Here is a 19,759-nt window from a genome sequence, read left to right as displayed (position 1 = left end):
CTGTGGGGACAGTGATGTGTCCCCTCTTCCCATCCTCTCTGCCCATGGGAGTGGAGCTGCAGCAGCTTCTTTGGGACACAGGGTGCTGTGGAGACCCAAGAGCCGGATTTCAGTGGTTCTGCTGGGTCTCTCCCAGCTCAGGAGGTTCTATGGTTCCCCACAGGGTGCTGTGGAGACCCAAGAGCCGGGTTTCAGTGGTTCTGCTGGGTCTGTCCCAGCTCAGGAGGTTCTGTGGTTCCCCACAGGCTGCTCTGAGCCCCCCTGAGCTGGGTCCTGCTCCCCCTGGTTCACAGAGCCTGCCTGGGACAGAGGCTGCCATCAGGAGATCCTGTGGGGGAATGGGGGAGTTTGACTCCTTCTGAAATGATCCTGCAGGGCTGATGAGAGTTACTGAAGAGAGTGGGTTTTGATGGGATATTGGGAAAGAATTCCTCCCTGAGAAGGGCGGCAAGGCCCTGGCACTGCACAGAGCAGCTGTGGCTGCCCCTGGATCCCTGGCAGTGCCCGAGGCCAGGCTGGATGGGGCTTGGAGCACCCTGGGACAGTGCAAGGTGCCCCTGCCGTGGCAGGGGTGGCACTGGATGATCTTCAAGCTCCTTCCCACCCAAACCAGTCTGAGATTCCATGATTCTGGGCTGGAGCCAGCATCTGGTGATGTTGCTTTAAAGGACAGTGCCCTGGTACAGGAAGGAATTTATCCTGGGATCAAAGCACATCCAGGAGAAAGCCTCTGGGTTTGATTTCTACCTTCAGCACTTCTGTGCTGAGGCTTTCTTTAAACAACCTAAGTTGGGTTTGTTTTGCCTTAGCGATCCATTTGTACAAAGCTTTGCTGCCCAGTGGAGCCAGGGCAGGAGGCAGATGTGCAGAGGGGCTTCAGATTGTCCCTAGCAGACCCTGCTCACCTCAGCATGGTGAGACCCTTCCTCAAACCCTCCTCAAACCCTCCTTCACACACTGATCCACCCCAGCAAAATGCTCCTGTGCTTTCCAGCTGCAGGAGGAGAATGCTGGAGTGAGAGGAGGGAACAGGACAGCTGGGGAAGGCACAGGGTCAGAGAGACCTCCTGAAAATCCCAGCACACAGTGTCAGCTCGCCTGTGTCCAACCCCCCATAATTCAGAGCACATTTACTGCTTTGCCCCTTGTGTGAACTGCTCTTTTTGAAGGTCCTGGTGCAGGCAGTACAGCTTGTACAGCGCTGAACACCCTCCTGGCACTTGGCAAAGACTATTAAAATGTTAAACCAAGCACAGAAGTGCTCTTGCTGCAGGCAGGGAAAAGGGGGAATTTCTGGGCAATAAAGGATTTTTCATGGCAGGAACGTTGGTGCAGAAAGATCATTTTTTTATTGAGAAATTGGTTCTGGAGTATTTTCTGGGGGGAAAAAAACCACCTATCCCCTGATAGATTAGCTTGACTAATGGGAGAACTGATGACACCCTCATTCATGGTTATGGGATGCCTTCAGCCACTACCTGTGAAATATGGGCATGTCTTGAATTTACTCACTAGGCACAATAACACACTTTTCTGAATCGCCATTCAAGTGTATTTTAAGTCAATATAACAGCAAACATGCTCCAAGCCACCCAGACAAAGCTAATATTAATCACTGAAGCCTGAGTTTCCACAGGCCCAGCATGTGAGGAGCAGCTCCCTGGGGCAAATATCATTTTTATCACAGAGTAATGCACTTGCAAAATGGATCTTGCCTTTCCTCCCAGAAAAGAGCCAGCCAGAGCTATGTGCAGCAAATTTCCTCTTTAGCCCAACTAAACCAGGCTGGGATCTTGGAGGTATCAGATTCAAACCTTGCTGCCAGAGGAAGGTTTGTAAAACTGTGTTGAAATAAGGTTGAAACCGGCCGAGTAAATCGAGGAAAAACCAGATTAAATCGCCTGTCTCCAGACATGTGTCTCTGCTCGTGTATTGTGTGCGGATCCGTGGCTCTCCAGCTGCCTCTGGCTATGCTCTGTGATGGTCCTGGCAAATAAAAAAGCCCCTCTGGAGCTGAGTGGAGTGTGCGTGTTCCGCGAGCCCCTCTCTGCATAGGCGCAGCTTTGCAGCCGCCTAATTGCTGCTTCTTGCTTCATTCCCGAGGCAGAGCAGGGAGGCTGCTGCTGTTTGTGATGCGTGCGGACCCGGAGCTGCTCCCATGCAGCTGCAGCAGCCTCATGCATAGTCAGGGCTCAGCATCCCCAACTCCATAGAAACAGCAGCGGGATCGCTGCCGCCGCTAATTGATGCGCGAGCAGGGACCGCGCTGAGGAGCTGCCGCCGCTCTGGTGAGTCCACATTTCTCAACTTACTTTAATCATTCTTGGCTTTTTTCTTTTCATGATATAAAGCATGTTTTCATAATTTCAATGAAAATAATTTCAGCTAAACGCCTTTGCTGTTGAAACATTTTTCCCCTGCTCTCAGAATTCTCGTGTGCTTTGAGCTGGTTCAAACCAGGGCACAGCCCGAGCTTCCCCGCGGTTTTTTGGGATGTCTCCGGGAAGGTGCTTGGTGTTTCTGGGTTTGCAGGTGTTTGTTGCTTGGCATCCTGGCTGTGCTGGAGTTGCTGCACTCGCTGTGTGTGCTCCTGGCAGCCAGATCCTCTCCCATGTGTGTGTTCATTGTGCAGGGATAAACCAGACCCAGAACGGGGCTGGTGTCTGATCCAATTGTTTTATTTAACTATAGCCTCAGCCACCCTTGTTTTTCATCACCGTTTCTTCTCACTGCTCACATTTCCAGCTACAATCAAATATTCCTTCTCAGGACCCCCGGTTTCCATCTCATCTTGGTTAGGCAGCTTTTCTACCTTTAATATTTGCTGTTTCTCTTTCAAAGACAACAATCTATATTTCCTCTTCCCATCTGCGTGGTGGAAAATCAGGGATCTTGTCTGGGAGTGTTTCCATCCAGCGGACTCCCTGACAGAGCAATCACCCTGGCAGTTGTTGGGGAGAGATCCAATTAAGCCCCTCTGCCGTGTATTGTTTTTAATTATATTTGTACCTTGCAAAATGGCATCCTGGAGGGTCAGGGAGGAGATTTTTGGAGTGATTGGCTATTAAATGTACATTTTCCCTGCCTGGGGGAAAGAAGAAAGTTCTCCTGCGGGGAGCCCTGCGCGCGGCAGAGCCGCAGCTGCTGACTGAGGGTGTCTCTGTGTTTAGTTCAGTTTGTTGTGCTGTAGCAGGTTCATGTTTGGCAACATCACAGCAAACTGTGCAGCGAAGCCTGAAGGCAGCATGCCAGGAGCTCCCTTCACACCAACCCTCTCCAAACCATCCTTGAGGCACACTGCCCTGGACCATTTGGAGTAATGATTGCCCAGGAATTCTAGCCCCTGGTGTTGTAATAATCTGATTTTTCTGTGCGTTTGTAGCTGCTGCAAAGAAATGAATACAGTTGTGTCATTCACTCCTCAGTTTCTCTCTCCAGATGCAGCACTTCATCTCCTGGAGGCTGGTGAGCGTTTACTTGGAGTTGTTTGATCCCAGCTCTGAATCTGAGCTCTGGTCAAAATGCTTGTGCTGAAAGAATTGTGAGCTGCAGGGGATGGAGTGGTTGGAGCTGTTGGAAAAGGACATCTCAGAATCCATTTAATCAATGAGTAGGATCAGGCAGCCCAGCTCACTGCAGCACATTGGAGGGGTTCAAGATTCCTGTCTTTGCTCCAAGCTAATGGAAGCAGCAGCAGCAGCTGCTGATGGCAGGAGCAGAGCCCTCCTCACTCAGGGCAGCTTGAACAAAGAGATGCTCTGTTCCAAACCTCTGCACTTCAGTGCAGGGTCCCTGTACCCTGTGGGGGCTCCAGGCAGGTCAGTCCTTCCTGGCTGCTCCATCTGAGCCCAGCTCTGGGTGTGCCAGTGCTGCTCTGCCCATACTCTGCTGGTTTAGAGGCACAGAGGAAGAGGGACTGCTGTGGGTTTGTGGGGCTGTTTTGGGTTTAGGTGGCTCCAGTTGGCAGCTCCAGGGCACCAGGCTGGGTGGGCATCACCCAGCCTGTGCAGCACCTGGGCAGTTCTGGAAGAATCCTGCACCTCCAGTTCTGGGTGTCCCATGGGGCAGGTCCAGACAATAAATGCATCCAGAATGTCTCAAGAGCTCAAGGAGCCTCTGGTGCTGGGGGGGCTCTGTATCCTGGGCAGGGAGCACTCAGGAAAGCTCTGAGGATGCCTTGTCCCATGCTTGGGGTCTTCTGCCCACCCTGGTCATGGATTTTGGGGTCCCCAGACTGTGTCCTCTTGTGGAGCCTGGATCCCAGTGTGAGAGACTTCCAGCACTGGGATGAGGAGAGATCCCAGTTCTGCTGCCTGCCAAGCTTTACTCTGAGATCTTTTCAAGGCAGCCTGGTTTTAGTGGGGTTTTGAGCCAAAATGGGGTCTGAGAGGGAGACCAGGGGAAGCTTTTCCCCAAAATTGGATCCCACTGCAGGCAGTGAGGGGCAGCGAGGTGGCAGCTCCAGGGTGGAGAGTCTGGGCACAGAGGCACTGCTGAGCCTGGTGTCTCACAGCAGACACAGCTTTGATCAAGTTTTCTAAAAGGAAATTTCAAGTTCTAGGGTTTTTTGGTTGCTCAAGGGAGAGGGAGAGAGAGTGAAAAGCTTTCACTCGTTCCGTTTTGCATCCTGAAGCGCAGTTGGATTTCTGCATCCCAGAAGTGTCTGGATTCCCGTGGTTTCCTCTCTGCCTGGCTCTGCTCAGCTCCAGCTCTGGATCAGAGGCTTTCCCTGTGCTGAGCAGCCTCTGCCAGGCTGCCCTGGCACACAGGGTCACAGCCCAGGGGATGAGGATGCTCAGCAGGGATTTAACCCCAGCCCTGGCCACTGTGTGTGTTCAGCACCACTGGGTTGTTTACAGATGTTGCTACAGCATATTGTGATAAAATGTCATGGGATTAGCACACAGCCTTGTGCCATAATTGCATTCACTGTGGCTTATAATAGTTCATTAGCTTGTCATCAGTTAGGCAGAAAGCAATGACAACTCTTCCTATCACATTTATAATGCTCTAGAGAGCAGCTGATTAAGTCACAAAGTGACATAAATCACCAGGGAATGTTTCCTTCGGCTTGGAAAAGTTTTTTTTCCTCTTTTTTTGTCACTTTTGATAACAGAAACGCTGCGTTTCTGACAGCACAAAGTTCCCCTTTGGGTTGCACATGCCAGCAGAAGTTTCAGTGACAAATCTGCAGCCTGGAGGGAAAGCCCAAATCGGTCAATAATGGCTGAAAACCAACATTTTTTGTCTTCAGGAGCCTGTGAGGGGTCTCCTCAAGCCCAGCCACTTCTCTGGGGGTCAGTTCTTGTCCCTGGTGTCTCTCAGCACCACAGTCACCAGTGGGGTTTGTGGTTCGTGATGGTGGGAGAGGGGAGTTTTGTCTCTAGGTCCATCTGGGGAGATGAAGCTGAGGATGAGGATGGGCTGAGGGCTGTCCATGGGCAGAGTCAGGGCCTAGGAGGGAATCTGGGCTGTTGGATACTCAGGTTTGGAGCTGCAGCCCTGCAGAGATGCAGCTTCTCTGGGGTTTCATAGCCTCTGCCATGCTGGAGGCTCCTCCTGCCCAGAGAGCCACGCAGTGCTCATCAGCTATTCAGGATTTTTGCCTTTTTTTAGGGCAATTAACTCTTCGTCCATTCTGTTTCAGTGGGAAAAGCACAAGCTCCAGGCCAATAAACTCTCATCTGACCTCACATCCCTTTCTTTGGTGTATTCTGCACTTCCATTTGGTTGGACTCAATGATCTTAGAGGCATTTTCCAGCCTTAGGGATTCTGTGATTTGTAAGTGTTGATTTTTTTTCTTTTTTGTTTTGTTACATATTCACATAGGGACATGAAGTCCTCACAGTTGACTCTGCATTTGAAAATCACCTTTGATGTGTCCCTCTGAATTATTCTGTTCAGATTTCCCTCTGTTTTTTAAACTCCCACTCCATGTCTGAGAGCATTTGCTGTCTGTTCCCTGGTGAAGGAAGGATCAAACCATGAACTGAAGAGCACCAGGGGACAAAGGGTGGGACAGTGTCTTTTCTCTGTTTAATGCACTCCTTTAATCAGCCCATGAGGTGTGACAGTCCCCAACCAGGGATGGGGTGCAGAGGGGATGGGGACAGCACTGGCATCACTCACATCTCTGTGCTGCCTCCTCTGGGCCAAGACACACAGGAAAAACACCCTCACTCTCCTGTGAAAATGTAAAAAGTTTGATAAAGGACAATAGGAAATGAGGACCATAGAGCAAAGGTTATTAGGGTTGGCACCCCGTTATCTTTGAGGACACCCCTTAAATACCTTTACTCTTACATCAGCCTGTTGCATATTCATAGACTCTTATGCATAGTAAACTTTTCCCCAAACTAATTTACATGCTCCAAGAATTGTTCAGCATATCTCTTCTTTGGTTCTGCCTTTTCAGAGCATGTGTATTTTTTTGGTTGTGGTTTTAGTCCATTCTTATCACCTCCAGTTTTTGGGCCTTGGTCCTCACTGCCTTCAGACATAGTTGGCAGATCTGTACATGTGTCCTCATCCTGTGTGCATTGGGTGTTATCCCATCCAAGCAGTCATTTTAACACAAGCACACTTACCTCAGCTATTCCACTAAGCTTAATTAACAACAGAAATAAAAACTACATCTTTATAACAAAGTTACTTTAACATCACACATATAAAATCCATTCTAATATTTGCAAAAAAGCCAATATTGTAATATGTATCTATAACACACAGCAGGAGCTTCAGCTGCAGCCTGGATATGTAGACAAGGATAAAAAAACCTCTCTTTTCTGCTTGCACAATGCAGGTGACAGCTCAGGGATGTCCCAGGAGCTCATCCTCAACCAGCCTGAGGTGCCCCAGGCTCCAGGGTGACATGGGAAAGCCTCAGGCTGTAGCTGGGGATGCTGAAATAGAACTTTATTCCATGTGCAGATTTATGGTTTGAGCATTTTCTCCTTCATTATAACTTGGAGTTTATAAAATTGGGGAATTTGCAAGTATTTGCACTAACGAGCTGGGAGCTGCTATCCAGGACAGAGAATTCTCAGAGAAATCTCTGCTCTCTGTGACCACTGACAGCACCCAAGGGAAGGGTGGAGCTGTGCCAGGGAGTTTAGGTTGGATTTCAGGAAAAGTTCTCCCCCAGAGGGTGAAGGGAATGGGCACAGCCCTGAGGCTGCCAGCGCTCCAGGAGAGTTTGGCCATCACTCCAGGGATGCCCAGGATGGGATTTTAGGGTGTCTCTGCAGGGCAGGAGATGGACTGAATGATCCTTGTGGGTCCCTTCCAACTCAGGATATTCTAAATTATGCATCAGTTAAAGTAAAACACTTTGGATGAAGTTACCTCCTGTTCCAGCTCATTTCCCAGCTGCAGAATCAAATCCCCACAAGAATCACAGCCAATGCTGAGGAAAGCCCTGGCCTTGCTCAGTGAAGCAAGTTCTGCCTGGCTGGGAGGGATGAGGCTGCTCTTTGCTCCTGGCCACGGATCAGCCACTGGAAACCCTTGGATCCCTGTGAGGTCTCCATATGAAGGGTTGTCTCCATCCTCAACGTGCAATAATGAGATGGTTTGAGTTTTATAGTCTTATATAATTACTCTCAAAATAGCTTCTGATTCATCCTCCCCTTTGAAGCTTATAGTTTGCATTCTGATAAGCTCTTGCATGGCAGGAACCCTGTGGTAGCAGCAAATTAATTTTTAAGAAGTTTTCTTGCTGTCTGACTGAAACTTTGGCACAGCCACTTGGAGCATTCCTGTCCTGACCTTCCCAGGATCCATTTCATGGCTGGGTGTGTGCAGGAGATGAGGAGGCTCTCTCTCTCTCAGGGTTCCTGGGGAGCCTGTGCTGGCAGGAGGAAGCTGGTGGGAGCTGATAGTGCAGGACTCAGTGTCCAAGCACTGGGGAAGCACAGCAACAGGAAAAATCTCATTTTAGCTGCCAGGGAGACTCTGGCTGGATGGGGCTTGGAGCAACATGGAAGGTGGAAGGTGTCCCTGCCCATGGCAGGAGGGGGAAGGAGATGAGCTTTAAAGTGCCTTCCAACCCAAACCATTCCATGATTTTATGAATGTCTCCTCTCAGAACATCCCCCTCCTGAGCATTCCCAGCCCTCTGCTTTGAGAGAAGCCTTTGCCACTGAGCTTTGTGTGATGAGCTGAGTGACCAAGTGCTCAGCAAACTGTGAGAACTTGTTTTCAGTCCCACTCCCTGTGCTGTCTTCTGTGGAATTACTTGTGGCTGGCATGGAAAAGCAAAACAAGGCTTGGCCATGTCCAGAGCAGCTGGGACTGGCTGCCTTCACCTGGAGAAACCTGTCCTGTGGTGCTGGGATTGTGCTGGGAGGGTCTGTCAAGGTCTCCCTGGTTGTTTCATACCATTGTGCCAAATGAGAGGAACAATCAGTGGTTTCATACTTTAACTACCAAGAGAATAAAACAACCTGGTTTGTGAGCAGGGACAGGACATGAGGGAAGGGCTGGAGCTGTGCCAGGGGTGGAAATCAGGGAAAGGTTCTTCCCCAGAGGGTGCTGGGCACTGCCCAGGCTGCCCAGGGAATGGGAGCAGCCCTGAGGCTGCCAGAGCTCCAGGAGTTTTTGAACAGCACTCCAGAGATGCCCAGGGTGGGGTTTTGGGCTGTTTGTACAGGCCCAAGAGTTGGACTGGATGATCCTTGTGGGTCCCCTCCAGCTCAGGACATTCTATAATTCTGTGATTCTGTGCTTTGTTCTGGATGGGTCACGGTGCCAGGCACTGCTGTGATTTCCTTTCCCTCTCCCAGACTCTGGGGTGCTGCACTGCCCTCGGCTGGGCCCTGGGCCCTGAGGGAGCCTGAGCAGCTCTGCCTGCTCTGAGTGGGGTGTAATAACAGCTCTGGCTGCTCTGAGCACAGTCTCCACAGCTGCCACCTGCTCCTGCTGCTGCCAGCAGAAGCTGTGAGGGCCTAAAAAGCCATGTTAGTGACCCTGGGGCCCACAGTGATCCATGGGCTCAGTGTGCTGCTGCAGGGGGGCTCTGCAGCCCTCCCCACCTCCCACAGCATGTGACAAACATCTGAGGGGCAGCAGGAGCTCTGCCCCACGCAGAATCGTGTCCTGACCTGGCTCTTTAACATCTGCTGAGAGGCTGATGGAATATTTCCCCCTCTCCAGGACCCAGCTCTGCTGCTGGAGCAGCAGCTCCTGCTGCCAGGCTGCCTGTGAAGAGCCAATTGACGGCAGCCAGACTTTGAAGTGACAGCTCCTAATGACTCGTCTAGCTCAGGAATATTTCAGGGCATATTCCTGTAGCTCCTGCCTGCCTGCCTGCCTGGAGAACACCACCAGCAAATCAAGAACTTGATGAAGTTTCAAATGGCGGCCAAATGGTGGCGAGGGGGCCTGAAATGTGGCAACAAAGCCATCAGTAGGGGACTGAAACACTGGACACAACCCCAGCAAAAAGGGACAATCTGAGTGGGCTTGCAGTGCTTCCCTGTCACTGCCCTGCCCTGTGCTCCCCCTGTGAGCTCTGGGGACACAGAGCCTGCTGCTGTGGGGGTGACAGGGACAGTCTGATCTGTACCATTGGCTCTGCCACCATTCCCGAGGCCATGGCAGGCTTGGAGGGGGATGAGGAGCTGGCTGAGGACTGCTGCACTGCAGCTCACCTCTTCCCCAGTGCAGCATCCCAGGATTTATCAGGCAGCCAGCTGCCTTTCCAGAATCCCTGTTGCAAAGGGCTCTGCTTGCTGCTGCCCTCCCTGCTGCCCCTCAGGGTTTGCTCAGGTGACATTCCCTCTTGTCTCTGTGGTGCTGCTGTGGGGTTCTAATATTTAATTTCTGTTCCATCCAGTCCCCATTCCCTCCTCCAAAGCTGAGCAGCTTTGCTAAATGAACATCTCACTGGCTGGGGTTTAATGGAACCCTTCCTCCTCCTCTGCAGCTGCTGCCCAGTGCTCCCTCCTGCCCTCACCTCTGAGACCCACCACAGCCCCCCGTGCCCAATTTCCAGCCCTCAGCTAATCAGATTTACATTTCTGATGCTCCTCAATTGAGAGAAAATGAGATCAGCAGTTGGTGGGAGCCTCACGTGGTCTCTTGTAGCCCCAGAGCTGCTGCTCTCCTCCAGCAGCACCTCTTGTACCAATCCATCACTTGAGAGCGTGCTCCCTGCAAAGCCCTGCAGAAGCAGAACAATATATCCTCACAAACACTCCTGCAAGAGAAAAAACGAGCAGAAAATGGACAGAGAAGCCTGCAAGTATCTGCTGGGCTGCTGTGAGTGATGTTTGCTGTGTGGGGAGGCAGTAATCCAGCCAGTGAGAGTGAGGTGATCACCATCACCCTGCTCTGGGTTCTGCCACCTCCTGGAGCTGCCCTTCCAGGGGCATTGGCTGTGGGAGGATGTTCCATGCCCCAGGCTGCAGGTCAGAACAGCCAGGAGCTGCTCTTACAGCTGAAGTGATCCCAAACTCTCCCTGATGCCCAGATTTTCCATGAACCACCAGAGAGCTTAGGAGGAAGAACCTGTGACAAGGAAGATGTCCCTGGGCTCTTGGCAGGGTCAGGCTGGTGGCTGTGTCTGGCAGAAGGTGGCAGAAGGTCAGGTCAATGTCCCCACTGCCTTGGTGAGGGGGTCCAGAGCCTGAGGAAATATCTGTGCCCTCACAGGTGACAAGAGAGGAAGGGGATAGCCAAGTCCTGGGGGCTGGTGGCATCACCCCGGTCTCACACTGCACCTCACAGAGAATTTCCAGCCTCTCCAACTTCCACTTGTGCCATTCCAACTTTGTTTAAATGCAACAGGTAGCTGGAATGAGTAATGGCTGCTGGAGTGCTGAGAGAGCCATCAAACATGTTGTGTTTTCTCTGTGGGGAGTGGGTGGAAGGAAAGCTAAATTACATCTTGGGATATTAAATATAACTCTGCACATTAAACTCGGAGTTATCCATGAATCTCTTTAATGACAGCACAAGCTACTTCACAGCAGTAAAAGTCAATGTTGCCACAATTAGACCACTATTGTCTTGCAGTTAATAGACTGCTCTAATCATGACTTTGTCATATTATTAATCGCTTTTGGGTTGGACTTTCACTAATTATCCCCTTTGGTAACTCAGTTTAGGCATTAGGAAGTCAGCAGGGACATCAAGCTGAAAGGCTGTTGGACCATATCTCTTCATTAGCTCCCATCCAGAATGAAACAAAACGGGGGTTCTGCTGAGGAGCTGCTCTGTGATCCATGGTGGGAAGGGTTGGATTAACCAAGGAGTGTTTGCCCTTTCCTCAGTTTGCTTTTAGCATCACAGTTTTAAACTGTAAACCATTGATTCTTTGTCCTGCCCTGGGCCGTTTGTCTTTGATTTAAAGGCAGTAAGAAGCAGTGACCTTGGAAATGTTGCAGGTTTGAGCTTTTTGGTGTGGTTCAGTAGCAAGGGGTTTGGATGTTACAAAACCAGTAAAAACAAGAAATCAAGTCAAAGGAGAAAAGGGATCAGTCTTGGGTGACATTGAGGGAATCCAGTCTTGTTTGTGCTCTTGGTGTCCCCATTGCTGTCAGCTTCAGGACTTTTCTGTGGTGGTGGTAACTAGTGGGATATAAAATAGGTATATAATAAATATATAAGCTCAATGGCTTATCCTAAACATACCAGCTCAAGCAGGTAGATCACAGAATCATGGAACATTGAGGGGTTGGAATGAACCTTAAAGATCATCTGGCCCCTAATCCCTGCCATGGGTAGGGACACCTCATGCCAGACCATGTTGCTCAAAGTCTTGGCCTGGCTTTGAGCGCTTCCAGGGGTGAATCCTGTCAGTGTCCATGTTCAGCCCTTCCCTGCTCCTCATTGCTCTGAGGGAGCTCTGTCACTGCTGCCCTGCAGCCAAAGCATTTTCCAGCCGAAGGTTCCTCGGGGAAGCAGTGCTTTCTCCCAGAGGGAGCCAGGCTGGAAAACAGCCATGTTAATTTGTGTTTGTAACCTCCTTCTTTTAAGCTTTATCTTTTCAATTACAAGCTGTAATAATACCAATTTTCCAGTTTCTCCCATGTCTCCCATGGGAACTGGGTGAGGATGAGGGAGCAGCACTGAGTTCCACAGGACTGGGGTGAGGAATGGCTGGAGCTGCTCTGCGCTTGTACCACAGCTCTTACCTGATAACAAAGTGGCAAATAACTGTGAATTTTTAAGAGGGAAACAGAACAAAACCATATTTCTTGTCGTGTTTTTCCCCAGGTGGGACATTGCTCAGAATGATGATGTGAGCCTCCCTTGTGAGCAGTTGGGATCTGAGCTGTTCCTGCATTAGACAGAGCCCTTCCTCACTGCTGGATGCAGGCACATTTTCCCTCTCTTCCCCAAATCTTGGATCCAAACCTTGAAAAAAGGGGGATAATATCAACCAAGGAGCTCGTTCTTCCCCTGTGCTCAGGTGTCATTTTGGGGGAACTGGCCTTACCTCCACTCATTCCAGGGAAACCAAAGCAGCCTCTGGCCCCAGAGCATTTTCTGTTAGGTGAAGAATTATGTTTTTACAGTTTCTTGTAAGTTAAAGGACATTTAAAGCGTAGCATTTTCAATACCAGGTATTTTTGAGAAAGTAACAGGTATTTTCAAATTCATCAGAGAAAGCTCATTAACTCAATGAAGGTCAACTCTGTCCAATTGATATTTAAGTTTAATAAGTCACAAAAAAGTCTTGAAGAATTCAGTGTCATCTTCAAACAACCCAATATTCTAAGCAGGCAGATGCTTAAAAACTGTCTGTAAAATCCTGATCCCTTCCACTCGTGCTCTGTGTCAGCTGTCAGAGGAAGGAGTAGGAGGTCATGCATAAAAGTATCTGTGAATCCTGTCAGATGCATTATGAATGCCAGCCCTGCAAGGAGTGACAGGAGCCAGGATCTTTCTCAAGCTGGCAACAGGTTTTCTGAAAGGATAATTGATTATTTCTGATGGTTCCCATTAATGAGCCCGGTGTGCTGGCAGAGACATGCAGCCTATAAAACTCCTTGGAATGGGTGGAAATATCTTTAAAAAATCTTCCCTGTCACGCAGCAATTCCCAGCAGTGAGAGATTCTGCATTGCAATGATTTCCTTTGTACCAACACAGAGGTATTTGCAAAGTCCAGGTTCTTGAGTTTTCTTATGAATGTTTGACACTGAGTTTCCTGGGCACAATTCCAAGATTTAACTCAAAAGATAGTGAAGTGGAACCTCTGTGCTCTCAGCTTTGGTGAGAATACATTTAGGCAAATCTCTGAGGAAGCTCTGCTGCTGGTACAACCTTATTTATTATTGAGTAAGATGGGATCTGTTTATTCCCCCCAGCAGCGATTTGTGTTTCCACCTCAGAGCTACAACAGAAAATAAATGACCTGTACAGGAGGCTGGGAAGGGAAAGAGAAGTTGCAAAAACCTCTGGGTGATGTTTATCCTCCCCGTCCCATCCCTTCTAGCCCTTCCCTTGGAGTCAAAAACCCACAGGCAGCCAGGGAGCTTTGCCTGGAGCTCCTGCTGGATTTGCTGGGCTCGGTAATTTTGTGGAAAAACAAAATCCTGCAGGATATCAGGAACAACAGATGGCTCCCAGGCACTGTGCAGGGCTGGCTTCTTCGGGTGTGGATGTCACATTTTGTGTCTGGTGCTGCCTGGAGATTTCATTTATCCCAAATTTGCAGGGGCTGCTGCACTCCCTGAGAGACCTGAGCAAAATTTGATGGTACAAATGTGCTCCTGAGCACTTTGCTGTCATGGTTCACCAGTGGTGGGTGGTGGGTTTGTTGTTTTGTTGTGATTTTGGGTTTTTTTTTCCATAATTTTTACATTCAGCTATTTATTCAAGATTAAAAACCAAGTCTTTCCTCATATTTCACAGATTTTTCTCAGCCTTAACATCAAGGCAAGATTAGAGGGGGGTCTGGGCAACCTGGTCTGGTGGAAGGTGTCCCTGCCCATGGCAGGGGGTGGAATGAGATGATTTACAAGGTTCCTTCCAACCCAAACCATCCTGTGGTTCTATGATTAAATGTCCTATTACAGCTTTACAAACTAAACTGCATGATCAAAGGGAACAGGAGGTGTTTTATGGCTCCTGTTTAAGGTAAAGCACATCAGGATTCACACTTGGAGCAGCTGTGATGCAGCCCAGGGGGAGTTCCCCAGCTCAGAAATGCTCAGGGCACCCACCCCATTCCTTGGGGCTCAGGTGGAGAATTCAAACTCACACAAAACATTTATGGTCCAGGGATAAACAGAAATAAAATGGATAAGAGGTAATGCTTGTTCCATATAAACCTTTGCAGGTTTTGGTGATTTTTTTGTTTGTCCTTCTGTCCTGACTTGCACTTGGGTAGTTTAAGGAGTGTGGCTTTAGTGGGCACTACAAATAACACAGCCATCAAGGAAGTGTCCACGAGCTCCATTCCATGATGGAATTCTCCACAGTCCTGATGCTGCAGATTTGCCTCCAGAACAAATCCTGCCTCCACCATCAGGGACTGGTATTCCTTGGAATCCTGAGCTCTCAAAGTTTTGGTCTGCATGAGGATCTGGGAATTAATACACTGTAGGAAAGGAAGCAAAAATAACCAGTGTTTTCTCTTTGTGCAGTGCTGTGAATCATTTCACAGCCTAGATGACGTGTATATATATATATATATATATTTTTTTTTTTTTTTAATATATATATATTTATATACACACACACATATATATATATCTTCATTTTCCATTTTTCCTGATTCGTCAGCCACATATATGGAAGCTCTTTCCAGAAAAAGACTGAAATTCAGCACACATGAGGTAAAAGTGTCTCTGAGCATCAGAGCACACACACAGCTCCTGTGCTGCTCAGAGTTGTGTAGCACTTTCTGTACAAACTCCCGCTATGTTTGGTTTCTCTGCATCAGCAGCTTGTGATTATTTTTTCCCTGCTGTTGGTATTTATTTTGTATTCCCTATGGGCACATCTGGACAAGATGTGGGTGCTGACAGTACAATAACAATGCACTCCCAGGACCCTGGGAGATGGATTTTTTCAGTCCTGTGCCTGAGCAGCTGTGACACGAAGCAAAAAGGCACACAGCACCGAGCTTGTTCCTATCATGGAATTGTACAGATCTTCTTGATTTCAGGCTCAGCAGTTTGCTGATGCTGCAGAACAAACCAAGGATGGTGTTTTATAGCCAGTTTAAGCATCAGAGTGTAAAACTTCACAGCTCTGTCCATATGGAGACACCCATTTTCTCCCCAGGTGTGTCCTGAGCCTGTCAGGGGGTGCTCACTTGGCCTTGGCTCTGAGCTGAGAGCTCTCCATTAGTTGTGATTTAAGTCAGTTTGGACCATTTCTTCCTTTTACTTACGATCTTCTCACCATCTGTCTCTTCTTCTCTCCTTTCCCATCCCTCCCTGTCGCTGTCCTTGTCTCCCTCAGAGCTCTCCGTCAGCCTCCTTGCAGTGATAGTCATTGTGTGTGGCCTGGCCCTGGTGGCAGTGTTTGTGTTTCTCTTTTGGAAGCTGTGCTGGGTTCCCTGGAGGAACAAGGCCCTTTCCTCCCACCTGGCCGTGCTGAGGAGCGAGGCAGGCCACAAGGACAGCATGGCAGACAAGCTCAAGGACACGGGGGCCATCAGCTTCCTGGAGGCAGCTGTGAAGATCAGCCACACCTCCCCTGACATCCCCGCAGAGGTCCAGATGTCCATGAAGGATCACATCATGAGGCGCACGCGGATCCAGAGGCAAACCACGGAGCCAGCCTCTTCCACCAGGTGAGGGATGGGGTGGGATCCATGGGGTGGGATGGGATGTGATCCTTGGGATCCATGTGGTGGGATGGGATGGGATGAGATGAGATGGGATGGGATCCATGGGATGGGATCCATGTGATGGGATGAGATCCATGATATGGGTTCCATGGGATGGGATCCATGGGATGGGATGAGATGGGATCCATGGGATGGGATGGGATCCATGGGATCCACGGGATCCATGGGATGGGATCCATGGGATGGGTTCCATAGGATGGGATGGGATCCATGGGATCCATGGGATCCATGGGATGGGATCCATGGGATGGGTTCCATAGGATGGGATGGGATCCATGGGATGGGATCCATGGGATGGGTTCCATAGGATGGGATGGGATCCATGGGATCCATGGGATGGGTTCCATAGGATGGGATGGGATCCATGGGATCCATGGGATGGGATGGGATCTGCAGATGGTAGATGCAGCTCCTCCTGAGGGGCAGCTCTGATCTCTGTGACAGTGACAGGACCCAGGGAATGGCTGGAGATGGGTCAGGGGTGTATAGGGTGGATATCAGGGAAAGGTTCTTCCCCCAGAGGGTGCTGGCACTGCCCAGGCTCCCCAGGGAATGGGTGCAGCCCTGAGGCTGCCTGAGCTCCAGGAGCCTTTGGACAGCACTCCCAGGGATGCCCTGGGGGGATTGTTGGGGTGTCTGTGCAGGGATAAGAGCTGGACTTGATGATCCCTGTGGGTCCCCTCCAGCTCAGGATATTCCATGATTCTGGTGGCTGGGGCTGAGGTGCTCAGCAGGGACACTGCTCTGTGAGCAGCTGGAGAGCTGGGAGGATTGCTGGATGGAGCCACAGGTTCAGAGACCACCAGGGAGACTAAAGAGAGCACCTACACAGCAGATTACTGTCCAAAGCTTGGCCATTAACCAATGAATGTGTTAAGACTGTGGCTCTTTTAAAAAATCAGGGATTCAAGCCCTGTTACAGCAACTTGACCTCATTGTGTCAAGTCACCCACAAGCTTTGGCCACTTTAATTTTGTTCCAATATGAGAGGCAGGCTGAAGTATCAATGATGTACCCTGTCAGACAGAATTAGACCTTTTGGCTCTCTCTCTCTGTTGTGGCTCCTGGCAGAAACAATCAGATCAGCACAATTGATGGATTGCTCGCTGCACAAGCCCTGAACCAGCTGTGCTCGGTGCTTGTGCTCAGATGGGGACAGAGACATCAACATCATCCTCAGGAAGTCAGGAAAAGGCTGTGTCAACCTCCCTCTCAGCTTGGACACTGAGAGAGATTTAGATTAGATGTTAGAAAGGGGATCTTTACTCAGAGTGGGGTGAGGCCCTGGCACAGGGTGCCCAGAGCAGCTGTGGCTGCCCCATCCCTGGAAATGTCCCAAGGCCAGGCTGGAGCAACCTGGGATAGTGGAAAGTGCCCCTGCCCATGGCAGGGAGTGGAATGAGCTGAGCTTTGATGCTCTTTTCCAACACAAACCGTTCTGTGAAATGCAGCATCTCTCCTTGACATAGAAGGAGGTGAAACAGGGACAGGAAAGAGGGATCACAGGGTCCTGGCTGTGGCCCAGCACTTCTGTTTGCCTCGCTGGCCGTGCCTGGGATGTGCACAGGAGTGTGACAGGGAAATCAGGCACTGCTCAGAAAATTGGCTGCACTTTTGCAGGATTAGTGAGGCACTGATGGCAGACCCCTGTTTGAAGGAGCTGAGTTAGATCAGCACGGTGCCACCTGCATTTGTGAGCCACACTCTTCGATTTATCCACACTGCTTTTTGGGCAGCTGATTTCCTCTCTGCATGCACACTCTCCTTCTGCTTTTATTACACCTTTCCAACAGAGGAGGAAAAAACCCTCAGCCAGTCTGAATTAGGACAAACAAAGTGGGACTTAGCTGTACGTGGGCAGGTTTCAAACACACTTTCTCCTTGGCAGGTTCCTCTGATTTACAGCCCAGCCTAACCCTGTCCAAAATACCTCTGAGGAGCCTGCCAAGGTCTCCAGGCATCACTGAAGGCTAATGGTCTGGGTGTAGAGTTTTTAGTTTGGTTAAATAACTCTATAAACTGCTCTTGTAAACACCAGATAATCTGAAATAATGCCCTCAGTCCACAGAAAGCTTTTATGCTTTGTTCAGATAAAGCTGTGCTTACATACATCTTGTGCTGGAGGAGAGCTGAAGGCAAGAGACTCTTCCTGCCGAGGCTGTGCCTCCCTCCCTGTCAACAATTATCTATCAGTTTCTGATGAGTCTGTTGGAAAAGTCTGGAAGCAGCAATACCCAGCAAATCCAGGCTGGGCAAGGCTTGAAGCAAACTGATCTAGGGGAAGGTGTCCCTGCCTGTGGCAGGGGATGAGCTTTAAAACACTGAACCCAAATCATTCTGTGGTTCTATGAAGAAAGCCTCACCTTCTGAACTGGTGATGGATCCCTCACAAAAAGAAAAAAGCAAAAAAAAAGGGTTTTTTTGTCTGGGAGAGCTTAGGGCAAATGATCCTAAGTAGGCTTTGATCAGGCCAGAGTGAAGGGTGGTGGCGGCTTTGGTTGCTATTAGTTGTAGGTTGACCAGTCCTTCTAGGCCTATTATTTTGTATCAGGAGAGGTCGATTAGGTGGGAGGCAATGTTTTGTCCTCTGTTGAGGAAATTTGTTATGCTGAGGCGGTGGATTAAAGGGTTAAAGTATCGTAGGGATGTGGAGAAGTATCTTGGAAGTGTAAGGACTGAGGTGGGGAAAGTCTCCATGTGGTGCTGTCTGTGGTTTGGGTAAGGAGTTGTTGGGACCCATCTGTCCAGTTGTGGGCTGTCACTTGTGCCACAGGTGAGAAAACACAGCTTGTGCTGGAATTTAAAATGCTCTGGAATTTAATAAATTTGCTGGATTGGATCCTTGCAGGTTTTTGGAGGTGCTCCCTCCATGACACACCCATTTTCAGTGCAGAGCTCAGGAGCACCTATGGAGCTCGTTCTGTGCTGATTTTTGAGTCCAGGGACAAAAAAGGACTTGAAAGCCATGTCCTTGGAAACCCACAGAGCTGTTGTTGTCTCCCTCCTGCAGGCACATCTCCTTCAAGAGGCACCTGCCCCGGCAGATGCACGTGTCCAGCATGGACTATGGGCTGGAGGCGCCGGCCGTGGCCGAGCAGCCCACCAGCATCGGCCGCATCAAACCCGAGCTCTACAAACAGAAGACCGTGGACACCGAGGACCCCAAGAAAGAGGCAGAGAAAACCTGCGGGAAAATCAACTTCACTCTCAAGTACGACTACGAGAACGAGACACTGACCGTCCGGATTCTCAGGGCTTTTGACTTGCCAGCCAAAGACTTCTGTGGCAGCTCGGATCCCTACGTGAAGATCTACCTCCTGCCCGACCGCAAGCGCAAGTTCCAGACGCGCGTGCACAGGAAGACTCTGAACCCCACCTTCGACGAGTCCTTCCACTTCCCCGTGCCCCACGAGGAGCTGGCGAGCAGGAAGCTCCACCTGAGCGTCTTTGACTTTGACAGGTTCTCCAGGCACGACATGATTGGAGAAGTCATCTTGGAGAACCTGTTCGAGGACTCGGACCTCTCGCGGGAGACTTCCATCTGGAGGGACATTCAGTACGCCACGACGGTGAGTATCTGCTGGGCAGGGTGGGGTAAATCAATCCTTCATGGCTCCCCGCTGATGGTTCCTCACCTCCTGTTAGCCCAGGGACCTGCAGCCATGGCCCAGCTCTCTGCCATGTGCACATGGGATGCCTTGGAGGGCTACCTAGACTGGGGGCTAGACAGATTAAAGAGAATAAAGTGGGTTTTTATAAAAGCTTCAATAGATGCAGCTTGGGCAGTCAAAAGAAGCCTGGCAGAGACTACACCCAAGATGAACAACAGTCACGAGTTTCTCAGACAGATAAAAGTTTGGTCTATTTGCACATCAGGGTTTAATTGTCCAATATAGCTTCAGGTGATGAAGTCATATTCCTCTGGTTTGCTTCCACCCCTCCATTAAT

The 19,759-nt window shown here is 49.8% G+C and overlaps 1 protein-coding gene across 1 annotated transcript in view; it reads left to right on the top strand.

The window, feature by feature from the left end:
- The window catches only part of SYT6 (synaptotagmin 6), a 36,040-nt gene that overhangs the window by 3,067 nt on the left and 13,214 nt on the right, over nucleotides 1-19,759 (top strand). The window contains exons 2-3 of the mRNA XM_059487903.1: nucleotides 15,421-15,754; nucleotides 18,822-19,380. Of these exons, the coding sequence (XP_059343886.1) occupies nucleotides 15,421-15,754; nucleotides 18,822-19,380 (893 nt within the window). The remainder of the gene's footprint in view (nucleotides 1-15,420; nucleotides 15,755-18,821; nucleotides 19,381-19,759) is intronic.

This window comes from Ammospiza nelsoni, chromosome 23 (genome assembly GCF_027579445.1).
Source record: "Ammospiza nelsoni isolate bAmmNel1 chromosome 23, bAmmNel1.pri, whole genome shotgun sequence".
Classification (NCBI taxonomy): Eukaryota; Metazoa; Chordata; class Aves; order Passeriformes; family Passerellidae; genus Ammospiza; species Ammospiza nelsoni.
Note: the sequence above shows the minus strand (reverse complement) of the source record. Positions and strands in the feature narration are given on the sequence as shown.